This window comes from Saccostrea cucullata, unplaced genomic scaffold (genome assembly GCF_032062105.1).
Source record: "Saccostrea cucullata isolate Sc308-1 unplaced genomic scaffold, CSIRO_AGI_Scuc_v1 ctg955, whole genome shotgun sequence".
Taxonomy (NCBI): Eukaryota; Metazoa; Mollusca; class Bivalvia; order Ostreida; family Ostreidae; genus Saccostrea; species Saccostrea cuccullata.
In genome coordinates, this window is record NW_026928431.1 from 62,423 (window position 1) to 76,305 (window position 13,883).

Below are 13,883 nucleotides of genomic sequence, written 5' to 3' on the forward strand. Positions count from 1 at the left end.
TCCATTTTTAGCTCACCTGAGCCGAAGGCTCAAGTGAGCTTTTCTGATCAAAATTTGTCCGTCGTCTGTCGTCGTTATCGTTGTCGTTGTTGGCGTTGTCGTTGGCGTTGTCGTTGTCGTAAACTTTTCACATTTTCATCTTCTTCTCAAGAACCACTGGGCCAATTTCAACCAAACTAGGCACTAAGTATCCTTGGGTGAAGGGGATTCCAGATTGTTCAAATGAAGGGCCACGCCCTCTTCCAAGGGGAGATAATTATGAATTAGTGAAAAATTGATAGCATTTTTAAAATATCTTCTTCTCAAGAACCACTGGGTCAGGAAAGATGAAACTCATGTGGAATCATCCTCAGGTAGTGTAGATTCAATTTTGTTCAAATCATGACCCCCGGGGCTAGGGTGGGGCCAAAATGGCAGAACAAAGTTTTACATAGGAATATATAGGAACAATCTTTAAAAATCTTCTTCTTAAGAACCACTGGGCCAGGAAAGATGAAACTCATGTGGAATCATCCTCAGGTAGTGTAGATTCAAGTTTGTTCAAATCATGACCCCCCGGGCTAGGGTGGGGCCAAAATAGCCGACCAAAGTTTTACATAGGAATATATATAGGAAAAATCTTTTAAAAAATCTTCTTCTCAAGGACCACTGATATTGGAAAAATGAAACTCAGGTGGAATCATCCTCAGGTAGTGTAGATTCAAGTTTGTTCAAATCATGACCCCCAGGGCTAGGGTGGGGCCAAAATGGCCGACCAAAGTTACATAGAAATGCATAGAACAAATCTTTTAAAATCTTCTTCTTCTTAAGAACCACTGGAATTGGAAAAATGAAACTCATGTGGAATCATCCTCAGGTAGTGTGGATTCAAGTTTGTTCAAATCATGACCCCTGGGGCTAGGGTGGGGCCGAAATGGCCGACCAAAGTTTTACATAGGAATATATAGGAAAAATCTTTTACAAATCTTCTTCTTAAGAATCATTGAGAAAGGAAATATGAAACTTATTAAATGAAATTATCCCCAGGTAGTGTAGATTCAAGTTTCTTCAAATCATGACCCCTGGGGCTAGGGTGGGGCCAAAATGGTTGACCAAAGTTTTACAAAGGAATATATAGAAAAATTCTTTAAAAATCTTCTTCTCAAGAACCACTATGCCAGGAAAGATGAAACTCATGTGGAATCATCCTCAGGTAGTGTAGATTCAAGTTTGTTCAAATCATGACCCCCCGGGCTAGGGTGGGGCCAAAATAGCCGACCAAAGTTTTACATAGGAATATATATAGGAAAAATCTTTTAAAAATCTTCTTCTCAAGAACCACTGGAATTGGAAAAATGAAACTCAGGTGGAATCATCCTCAGGTAGTGTAGATTCAAGTTTGTTCAAATCATGACCCTGGGGCTAGGGTGGGGCCAAAATGGAAGATCAAAGTTACATAGAAATGCATAGATCAAATCTTTTAACATCTTCTTCTTCTTAAGAACCACTGGAATTGGAAAAATGAAACTCATGTGGAATCATCCTCAGGTAGTGTGGATTCAAGTTTGTTCAAATCGTGACCCCTGGGGCTAGGGTGGGGCCGAAATGGCCGACCAAAGTTTTACATAGGAATATATAGGAAAAATCTTTTAAAAATCTTCTTCTTAAGAATCATTGAGAAAGGAAATATGAAACTTATTAAATGAAATTATCCCCAGGTAGTGTAGATTCAAGTTTCTTCAAATCATGACCCCTGGGGCTAGGGTGGGGCCAAAATGGTTGACCAAAGTTTTACAAAGGAATATATAGAAAAATTCTTTAAAAATCTTCTTCTCAAGAACCACTATGCCAGAAAAGATGAAACTCATGTGGAATCATCCTCAGGTAGTGTAGATTCAAGTTTGTTTAAATCATGACCCATGTGGCTAGGTTGGGCCAAAATGGCCGACCAAAGTTTTACATAGGAATATATAGGAAAAACTTTAAAAATCTTCTTCTCAAGAACCTTTGGGCCAGGAAAGACGAAACTTATGTGGAATCATCCTCAGTTAGTTAAGATTCAAGCTTGTTCAAATCATGACCTCTGGGGATAGTTTTGGGCCCAAAATGGCTGACCAAAGTTGTACATAAGGATATATAGGGAAACCTTTTAAAATCTTCTTTTCAAGTACTTTAAAAGCAATAATTAGGGATATTTTTCTATTTATATGGAATCATCCTCAGGTAGTGTAGATTCTACATTGTTCAAATTCAAGCCCTCCCCCCCCCCCCCAGTAAACTTTCAGTTTTGATCTGATATGTGCTTTTTCCTAGTAGATGTGCTCAGGTGAGCGATGTGGCCCTTGGGCCTCTTGTTTACTTTACTTTAAATTAAGACAGGTTGTTTAAGGCCGTATATTTGATGACTGTAGGAAAATGTTATGTTTACTTATTTGTGATTTTAATTTATGGTTTTATTATTTTCTAAAAATAGCTTTATTAAGCCAAAGAATAAGACAAGTCATTGACAATACATATATGTAAATTATTTTGAGCTGATCACATTTAGTACATAAAATAATGGAAGAAAAGATGAAAATATTACAGAAAATGTCATAGCAGTAAGGTTGTTTTTTTCGTGTGCTTTTTATATGGTCAGTGTTGCTTTTACTACAATATTAGATGTACAATATTTTTCTTACTGGAAGAGTTATCAACCTTTAAATAGTGTTCTACATACTAAAGTTACCACAGAGTTTATCTCTTGTAGTGAAAACCATTTTCAGTGAGAAAACAATTAAAAAAGCACTCTTCTCTCAGTTTTATGACACAAAATAGTGCTAAAGGAATGACAGTTTTATCAAAGTATTAAACATGACACCTATTACCTCAAATTCAGTAAGAGTTATCTTTCCCTGGGCCAGTGGCAATATCCAATGATCAAAGAAGAGGGATAGATTGAGATGGATGTAAAATGTGTGAATGCTGATTTATTACTTCTAAAACCTTGTGATATTGTTTGATTTTTTGTAGAAAACTTGGTTAGTTACTTAAAACTTGTATAAATATTTAGGTCATTTATAAGTGTGCAAGCTTTATTGGTATATGAATTCCAGAGAATTTCTTTCTGTATATAATGTGAAAAAAAAATCCCAGCCAAGCTTTGCCATCACCGTACATGTATATCTTTGTGTTCTTCATATTTTGTTTGACCGACTGTCAATTTTGTACTAAAAATAAGTGAACTTAATTGTAGTTTTTGTGATGTTTTTTTTAAATCACGATTTTGACAGTACTGTGACAGAGGTTATATTTATTGCAATTAGCTCTCTCCCACTTTCCATGACCATTAAAAATATTTGTTTCTTAAAGTCAACTATTCTATAACAAATTTGTGTTTAGTTTTTCCTGAAAAATGTGTCAGTTTGTGCCTTTGTTTATAATGTACAACAGTCATGTTATGATATTATTGAAACTAAACGTCAATAAAATTATAAGGTATGAGTTTTCAGTACTAGTGTTTGTTTGATAAAGCACAATTATAGTAAATTTCTTAGAATCTTTATCATTGTTTATGTATCTGCATTATTTAATAGTTACTGTTATGTATTTCCATTTTGACAATATCATTCAGTTATAATATATTTTCTCGTTTATTATGTGTATTGTGTTTATCCTGGCAGTGCATGTAATGCAGGTGTTCATTGAAGACAATGTATTTAGAAAATTAGTTATTTATTACAGCAATTAATCCATAACTGATAATTTTTTAGCCACTTGAAGATGTGCTTTCCTCAAAACAAATGAATGTAGACTTGTTGTTGACATATGAGTGTGGTTGGACTACCTAAATAACTTAAACATAAGTCAAAGTAAATGTAGTGTTGGTGCTGTAGATGTAGAATATGATTTGTTGTAGAACTTTATCCATTTTTATTGTGTTCAACATCATTTTAATTGTGCTGCAATCCAGACCTCTGTAGATTAATTTCCCTTTAATGGGTTGTTTTCAGCAGTAAAACAATCTGCAATCCTTATTCAAATCGGTAGACATTTTCAGAAATCCATCCTCTTTTATTTTTAATTTTGAATTTTTTTCAAGATCTTGATATAATTTCTAGGTTGTTTTTATAGATTTATATTTGTATCACTTTAAATACTATTGTACATTTATTTGTAGTTTGTAAAATCAAAAAACCAACAAGTTGAAATCCTATTAAACTGGATATCTTTCTACAAATATTGCTTGTTCTACATATTGGTCTGATTTCTATGGACTTAATTTTTTTTTTATATAATTGTTTTAAATGTTGATATGAATACAGTAAGCATTATAATATATAAAACTTTCCAATAGTAGCACGAGGGGTACTAAAAAATCTATATTGCTAACTTTTTAAATATGATTTGTGTATAATTTTATATTACCAATTGTATATTTGCACCACTTTCTATTTTCAAAGTATGGCTTTCTTAGAAAAAAAAGTATTCAGTGTAGTTAAAAATTTTTTAAAAAATCTTTTCACATATATACATTGAAAAAATTCAAGATTAATGGGTTTCAGTTTGATTTACTGGAGTAGTTAAAGGTTTTCAGATTATCTGGAGATTGAAAAACGAAAAGGTATTCTGCATTTTAAAAATATTAACTACATATGTAATGTGACTATTTTTGTAGAATTTAAAGAAGCAAATACATTATTTAATTATTCTTTAGCAATAAATGTCAAATTTGAAGAAAAAAAGCAATTAAATAAACGTCCAATTTTCTTTTAGTACCCTTTTGCATGTAAATTTAGACCAGTGGAGCTAGTCTTTTCAGAGACTCCTGGTGTTTTAGTAGTAATTGTCAATTTGATGATGATGAAAATGAATTCAAATATTTTTCACGAGTTGTGTGATGGGTTGCAAAATTTTGTGTTTCAATTTTCAGATGTTTATTATATTATCAAAATTCTATTAGAAAATTACATTGGGTTGTAATAAGTTATACTGTTTTGCTTTCCTCTGTTTAATATTACCTTATAATTCAATCATGTTCCCTTGATTGATAAGTGTATCTAATAGATAAATTGTGACACCTTTATTTATCAAGTCCCATTGCAACAGGAGGTGAAAATCTCAAATGTGTACCTATTTTTGCACAGTTCTAAAATGCCAGTTGCAATACATTTTTTTCAGACACTAATTATGAAAGACATCCGTATATGTATGGCAAATTGTTGTTCTGCAATCAGCATTCGAAAATCTTGTGTTGATTTGCTCTGTGATGTTAATATTTGCTGGCATTGCTTAGAATATGTATACACAAATAAAATGTGTACCACAAATATCCTGTTATGTTGTCCTTGGGATTTGATTGGGCCACAAAAAGGATCAGATAATAGAAAATTCATATCAGAACTTTTAAAAACTCATCTCAAAAACAGATAAAAACAAGGTGTGTGAAACACTGATGGCCACTTATGACAACATATTGAAGAGTGCAAATATGTTGGTTCTCAAAGTAAGGCCTTCTCACAAGAAATACAATTGTGAAATATGAAAGACTTAGTACATCTGTTCAAAAGTTGTGGCCAAGGGTAAAGCTTTTTAAAGGTAGGTCAAACTCCAGGGTCAAATTCAAAGGGCTCAAAGTTATTGGTTTCTAAAGAAAGGTTTTGTCACAAGAATTACATATATGGAGTATAAAAGCCCAGCCCTAACTGTTAAAAGGTTATGGCAAAGGCTAATTCTTTTAAAGTAGGTCAAGCACCAAGGTCAACAGGTCAAAGTCGTTGGTACCTAGAGAAAGGTCTTGTCACAAGGATTACATATGTGAAGTATGAAAGCCATATTGGTCAATCTCAAAGGTGAAGGTCAAAACATTTTTCTGTGAAAGGGTCTTGTCACAAATAATGAATACACACGTAAAATATGAAAACCCTAGCACTAAATATTTTAAAGTTATAGTCAAGGTAAAAGTTTGTTCAATTTTAGCCAAAGTACGACACCTCCTCCCTTTGGACACTACAAAAGATAGAATTAAAAAGGTCAAACATAATGGCACCCAAATAAAAGGCCTTGTGAAAAAGGAATACACATGTAAAGTATGAAAGCCATAGCTCCAACCAATCAAATGTTAACAATGGACATAAAGATTAAAAATTTTAATTGCGGACAGACAGCTATACAGACGGATACTATCACAAGGCTTTAACTTTGATATACCCCTGAATCTTTGACGACGAGGGAATAAAAACAAACAAACTGATCAGTGATATATTATATATCTGTTTTATTACATGTCTTATATTTTTTTCCCATCCACACTTATAAGAAACATAACACGTTTATACATGTATACTGTTGCATTTCAACAATCAAGTTAACTCCACTCAACTGACCTTGATCAATCACATACTAAGAACAAAACAATTGTATTTCACTGTCATTTAATGAAATATAGAATACAATTAATTTTTCTAACAAATTAAAATGGAATTTGTACAATGAAAATATAGAATAAAAATACATACATGTATGCATGTAAAAGATTTTTCAAACAAACTGAAGTATGAATTGACTAGTACTTGTATCATATATGAATAAAATAATTCATATAAAAAATTTGTAAATAAGAAATATTGTACATTAATCACATATCAATTGCAGCATTTTCTGCATTCTTTTTCAACTACATGTACAATGTAAACTGTAGTTGTATTAACATTACATAACTATACGTTTCTTTAGTTGTATTCATTTTATGTAACTATTTACAGGTACCGTACCTTTAGTTGTATTCACATTACGTAACTATTTTAGGTACCTTTAGTTGTATTCACATTACGTAACTATTTTTAGGTACCTTTAGTTGTATTCACATTACGTAACTATTTATAGGTATCTTTAGTTGTATTCACATTACGTAACTATGTATTGGTACATGTAGTTGTTTTCACTCAACTAGTTTGTTTGCCCTTTTTTTCCGTATGGGAACATAACAGTTTACAGGTACAATCTACCTGTAGTTGTAGTCTGACATGCACATTACGTAACGGTTTATGGGTACCTAAGTTGTATTCCCATTACAAAAACATAGTGCTCACCATTTTTGGAAGCTTCTGAACTGCATGGAATATGGTTTTATCAATGAAACGGCATCCATAACGGATTTCAATCTGGCTTTCCATGCCCTCTGGATAGCATGGTTCCCGCCCACCACTGCGTTTTCATTTCACTTTGGAAGTGAAAACGCAGTGCGCAAGGGGGGGGGGGGGGTGATGACTAGCCCTCTGCATCACTCTGCAAAGAATGCTTGTCAGGCATTAAGGGTTGAGCGGTTTTGTCTTTGTCTTCCAGAGTACACAGAGGACCACTCATTGTGTTCAGGGGTATCGGTAAGTCCCGGTCACCACCCTCTGCATCGCTTTCCTTATACGTTGACTTTATTTTAAGTTGCCTTTTTCTGGATTTTTCGCGCCGTATGTACAGGAAGATGAACAGTCCAAGCAGCAACAAGGAACAGAGTATGCATACTGGTACAATGACATGAATAACGGGTGTCCAGTTCAATTCTAACGCCTCGGTTAACGTCTGCAGGACTCCCTCGTGGGAAGCGTTTTTAGTAGAGTTTGTCGGTAGGACGGTTACTTTGGCTGTAGTTATGTTAGTGGAAGTCTGCCATTGCGGGGTTGTTGTTGTTATTATTGTTGTTGTGCTTTTTGTGGGGATTCCTACGAAATTCATTTTTGCTGAAACAATCTTTTCCTGAAAAAAAAGATGTGTTTGTGAAACACCATGCGCCCGGCGGAAACAAAGTTTAAAAAAATCATTTTTAGCATATAGGTCACAGTCAAGGTCATAAGGTAATTGATCTTAATGTCATTTGAAAGAACATTGTCAGTGTAGTATACATACCAAATATGAAGTCTCCATCTTCTATGGTTCAAAAGTTATAGTAAAAGTTCGGAAAAAAAACTATTTTTAGCATATAAATTACAGTCAAGGTCACAAGGTTAATGAACTTGATGTCATTTGAAAGAACTTTATCAGTGGAGTGTGCATATGAAAAATATAGTCTGTATCTCTTATGGTTCAAAACCTATGGCGAAAGTTCGAAAAAGCTATGTTTAGCATAAAGGTCACAGTCAAGGTCAAGAGGTCATTGACCTTGGTGTTATTTGTATGAGTTTAATTATTGAAGCATTCATTCCAAATTTGAAGTCTCTATCTTTTATGGTTCCAAAGTTATGGAAAAAGTTCGAAAAAGCTATTTTTAGCTTGTAGGTCACAGTAAAGGTCATAAGATCATTGACCTTGGTGACTTTTGAAAGAACTTTTTAAGTGGAGTATGCATACCAAATATCAAATCTCTAACTCTCAAGGTTCAAAATTATGGTGCATGAAGGTTAAAGTTGACAACGGACAGACTGACAAGCAGACAAACAGACAGGACAAAAACATTATACGCCTCGGATCTATCGATCCGGGCGCATAAAAACGTAGAAATTTATAAAACAAATGAAACGAATGTTTAAAAACTCATAGGATATACATATATTGAAATAAATTATCTTTGAATTGAATTATTTTTATTTATTTTTATTAATAATCTATGATAGAATTGTATGACTTTGAAGTAGATAGAGCATTTGAGATCGAATATGAATATGACCTATAAGTGGCGGATGCAGAGAGGGGCTACGGGGGTTTCACCCAGACCCCCCCCCTACTTTGATTTGCGAAAGAGAGATAGAAGAGTCCCTTTTTATTGTGTTTTTACCAAAGAAACCCCTATCCTCTTTACAAAAATAGGATTTTCGGGTTAGGAAGTTTATTTTCCTTTCTTGGTGAAAATCTCTTAGGTAAACCATAAAATATTCGTAAAATTATTTAGAGCTGATTCCTTGCCTCCAAAAACATTCAACATCCCTGTATCCTATTAACATGATTATGTTTACTTAAAATATTACATTGTATTACTAAACGAACGTTATAAAAAAAAATCTCCCCCCCCCCCTTTCAAACCCCCTTTTAAAAAATTCTAGATCCACGCCTGCTTATATAGTAGTTTGTCTATACTTTAAACAAATGTTAAAAATAGATACAGGAAAAAACAAATTCTATATATAGTTCATGCAGGTATTATTTTCTTGTTGATTATGGAATTCGTGATCAAATTAATTACTTAATAAATATCTGCAATAAAAAAAACTGACATATCGAGCGTATGAAAATAAAACTATATATTACTAGCGAAGTAACTGTTCATTTGGCTGTGCTAAATGACACACGATAGATAATGGAAAACAACATGAACATGGATAAACAAATGAATGAACTAGAATAAAAACTTACGATCTAAATTGAAAAGCTTGATTATTCCACAGCTATATCTCACAAGTTCTTTTGGTAACTATAGGTGCACACAGGTTTCATTAAATACACAAGTACTTCATATACTGGTCTTGATCGAGCTATATACTTTCATTAATATTTCGATCTAGGTCAAGTTTTCTATATTTAGATATGACTGAATATCAATGTATATGGGGAGGATCTAGACAGGTTGTGGTCCAAAAACTATATAGTATAGCTCCTGTCAAATATTATGTCACAACAGTGGCGTAGCATCGTTTTTGAAAGTGGGGGGGCCAGGCAGAGAAAATTTTTTTTACTTACCTGAAAAACTTGACAGGCAAAAAAAAAAAAAGGACAAATGCCCAAAGTCGAAAATCCTATTTCGTGTGTGTGTGGGGGGGGGGGGGGGGGGGGGGTGGGTGTGGGGGGGGGGGGGGGGGCAACCAGGCTTTCAATTAACATTTCCTATAGTGTAAGTTAGGTTGGTAAAAAAAGTGGGGGGGCCAGGCCCCCCCTAGCTGGCCCCCCCCGGATACTACGCCCCTGCACAATGATGAATCCCTAAACAAATTGAAACCGGCATCATCAGGCCCAGAGAAGACTGGGAGGAGGACAAAGGGGGCCTGCCTCCTTTTTAGTGTAGTACGTATTTTTGTTGATATGTATTATAGTAATCGATGCCCCTCCCCCCTCCCCCGCTAATTAGTTGCCGTAAGATGAATTCAACGGGTTTTGGAGGAAGTCTTGACCTGTCTGATATATCCGATTTTTTCTGCGTACGGTCAAGACAGGCAATATAGCAGTCTATTTGCACAGTTTTTTTTAAAAATGTATTTGTCATATTTAATGCCCCCGTAATCAAAGATTGGGGGTATATAGTTTTTGTCGTGTCTGTCTGTCTCCGCAAAAACTTTAACCTTGTCGATCCATAACTTTTGATTTAGTGGAGCCATGGCTTTCATATTTCACATGACTTGTGACAAGATCTTTCTTTGGGACCACCAAATTTGACCTTGACCTTTGAGCTTGACCCATGTTACTTTTCCACAAAAATTCCAAACTTTTTCTTTGGCCATAACTTTTGAACTGTAGATAATAGGACTTTCATGTATCACATATCTATTCTTTGTGGCAAGACCTTTCATTGAATACTAACAATTTTGACCTATTGACCTTGACTTTTAATCTTGGTTATAACTTTTGAATGGTAAGGGCAAGGACTTTCATACTTCACATATTTAACCCTTGTGAGAAGATCCTACATTGGATACCGAGAACTTTGACCCCGGCCTTTGACCTCGATCTACTTTAAAAAAAAAACATTGACTATATTGTGTTTTAAGGTCTAGGGTTTTCATACATGTAATTCACATATGTAATCCCTGGACAAGACTTTCATTGGATATCAAGAACTTTAACCTTGACCTTGGGGTTTGACCTACCTATTAAAAAAGTTAAACCTTGGCCATAATTTTTGAACAGTTAGGGCTAGGGCTTTCATATTTCACATACATGTACATTTGTATGTGATACTTGTATACTTTCTTAAGAAACCAACATCTTTGACCCCTTGATCTTGGAGTTTGTCATACCTTTCAAACATTTATCCTTGGTCATAATTTTTGAACAGGTGGTGTTTGGGCTTTTGTATTTCTTGTGAGAAAACACTTTTTTGGGTACTAATATAATTATTTAAGTTGCATTTAAGAAAAGTTTAATATTCGCTATATAATGCTATACAGGGGCATCAGTGTTTTACAAAAACATCTTGTTTTTAAGAAGCCTCCCCCAGCCCTAATTATTTTTTACACATTGTTACGTATACCCATGAATGAGTGAATTGTATGTTGCAGATCCAGTGACTTGGTTCCATATTAACGAAGTTATCCAATATACGTAACGGTTTCTTTCTTGGTCATGTTATGTCAGAATTTTTTTCTAATATTCAAAATACAGTTAATTACTATATAGATTACAGTATTTTAGTGAATTGTAAGTCTGTCAGATGACATGATACATATGGTACCCAGGATTACACGTACGTAACACCCCCAACTAGGCTTCGCTAGACATGAGTTTCTTATATGCTACTCTCCTCATAAACTCTTGGCATACGATGTTATAATAAGTTTCCAAAGGTGGGATGGGAGTCGGGCCTTGATAAATACTTCTAAATTGAGATTTTTGGCAGGGATTTCATTTTGAACTCAGCCCTCATCAATTTCGTTTTCTCACAATTAAAACTTTTTAAAATTTTACGTCCATAAAAGTCAATAGACGGACAGAAGAAACCCCAGCACACTTATTTAGGTAGTTTAATTAGTCAATATTAGTTAAATACCCTAAACTTGAACAACAGTGTCTCTGTGTACATATAAAGTAAACAAAGATTTTATCGACTTTCGCTGCCATTAAGTACTAGCTCTTCCACAATGTCGGTATGCCCCGTTCCTACGGCAATATCAAATGGATATTACGTCGGCGCTAAGGTGTCCTACGCCGCTGGTGACGTCATACAGTACATCTGTAACAACGATTATGTCATGTCCGGAAGTCCTAACTCCGTCTGTGACGCCACTGGAATCTGGCTACCGGTCTCTGGGTCTGTTCCGGAATGCAGTTCATCATACTTTAACAACGGTAGGCTTATCTATAGTTTTTCTTTTACTAAACCCCAAAGACGCCACGGTTATTTTATTTAAACGTTTTTTTTTACATGTACTACACTCCAAAAGACAGTAGGGTTATCTGATTTTTTAACTTTACCTCAACGACGGTATTAAACTGATTTTCTTAAAATTTATTATTTTATAAAGAGATTCGGAGCCAGTCATCATCTATAGTCAGTAAAACATCCAAATATGAAACAAAGTGTACTGGGATTTTGGCCGAGATACTGAGTATATCGAGTCGACGTAATGAAAACTAATATTAATTAGATCAAGAAAACTAATAAGGATCAGCGTGTTTTGTTGATTTGATAAAACGTCGTCGATATACTAATATCTAAATGTAGAGTTGAAGGACGATAATTAGGTGTTGCTTTTCTCATATAGAAGTTTTTAAATAATTTATTCTTCATGATTGTGGATAATAAGAAAATTCAGCTTACAAAGGAGCACAATTAGTGCTCATTGGAATTCCAGTGGTTGTTATGGAGCTTGGTCTCCGACGACAAAGTAAATATAGTCAATGAGAAACTCAAGCATATTTAATATCAATTTCAGAGTACTAGTATCTAAATGTAAATGAAGCCCAAGGTTTTTGGCATACTCGAGAGATAATTGAGAAATGGTATTTCATTCCAGTCTGGTTCTTACTGGTTCTATCGTTGTTGGGGTTCATCGCTGTAGTGATCATTCTACTCCTGCTGATTCTCTGTTGCAGATTTTGTTGGTAAGTAAAGATGATACACTACAAATAATCCAGCATTAACGATAAATAAGCTTAGGTGTAAATCCATTAATTAAAGTATTATCAGTAATTATTTCAAAAGTTTATTCTTTCATTCATTATGTGTGTCTCCTTCAATATTTTTATGTCATACTATCATTATTTTGTAAATATTTTGTACTCTGCAGTATTCGAAATCGTGTCGATGATGAAGAAAGCGATGCCGAAGGAAGAGGATGCTGCACGTGCTGCAGATCAGGGTATGAGGAAGAGGAAGAAGAAAAGCCAAAACCGCGGAGAAAACCGCTCACAACAGCAAAGAAATCTCCGAATAATAAAATAAATAAACCTGTCTCAAAACCTAAAATTACAAAAAAGAAAGTTGTATCTAAAAAGGGAAAAATAATGAGGTCAAAGAAAGGTGTAAAAACTCTTAGGAAGGGAAAGGACAAAACATCAGTTAAAACAAAGGAGGATAGACCATTAAACTCACGAGAGGCAAAGAGTGTTACAGAGTGGAAGCCGTTCGCTAAACCCGTGAGGAATATAAACACCAGCACGAAGTAGCACCATCCTACTGTGCTAGCCATTCTATAGACAGACAGGGTCACATCTTTTTAATTACAATGTATTTGACATCTACTGATATCTATAGAATCCTTTTCTTTTCAAAAAATATTTTCAACATCTGTGTGCTTATCAAATTAAAAATTCAATGCCTACTCATTCTTGAGTCCTAGAATTGTGACCAAGGCTTTATAGATATGCTCTATACAATAGGATGCAGTACCCTTGTTATAAATAGTTTATACCCACAAAAGATGACATGTACCACATTGCAAGGGGTGAACACAGTTACTAATATACCCATCAAAATAACAAGTGAAGCTGATGAATTAACAATGATCTAGTAGCAAGTACCTGTTGTTAAGAGGTGTAAAATGCAAAAACAATCCGAAGTCTTCTTTATGTTTCAGACAGCATCAGTGTTTCTTTATAGCCATTGTTTGAACAAGCAATGGAACCCTTGAAGTCCCTTTGATAATTTTTCTCATGTTGGAAATTTTGTAGCTTTCATAACATGTATAATAAATATGGAAATGGTTTTACATTCCTTATTGTAAACTTACATGTAATAACTTTAATTTTTATAAGATTGTCAATATTGGAGGGGGAGGGGCAACATA

General features: G+C 34.4%; 1 protein-coding gene across 1 annotated transcript; it reads left to right on the plus strand.

Annotated features, from left to right (window-relative positions):
- The first annotated feature begins 11,831 nt into the window (after positions 1 to 11,831).
- On the plus strand, positions 11,832 to 13,263 carry LOC134277543 (uncharacterized). The gene is made up of 3 exons (XM_062759868.1): positions 11,832 to 11,943; positions 12,612 to 12,699; positions 12,885 to 13,263. The coding sequence occupies exons 1-3, from the start codon at positions 11,847 to 11,849 to the stop codon at positions 13,261 to 13,263; spliced, it is 564 nt and encodes a 187-aa protein (XP_062615852.1). The 5' UTR covers positions 11,832 to 11,846.
- The last annotated feature ends 620 nt before the right edge of the window (positions 13,264 to 13,883 follow it).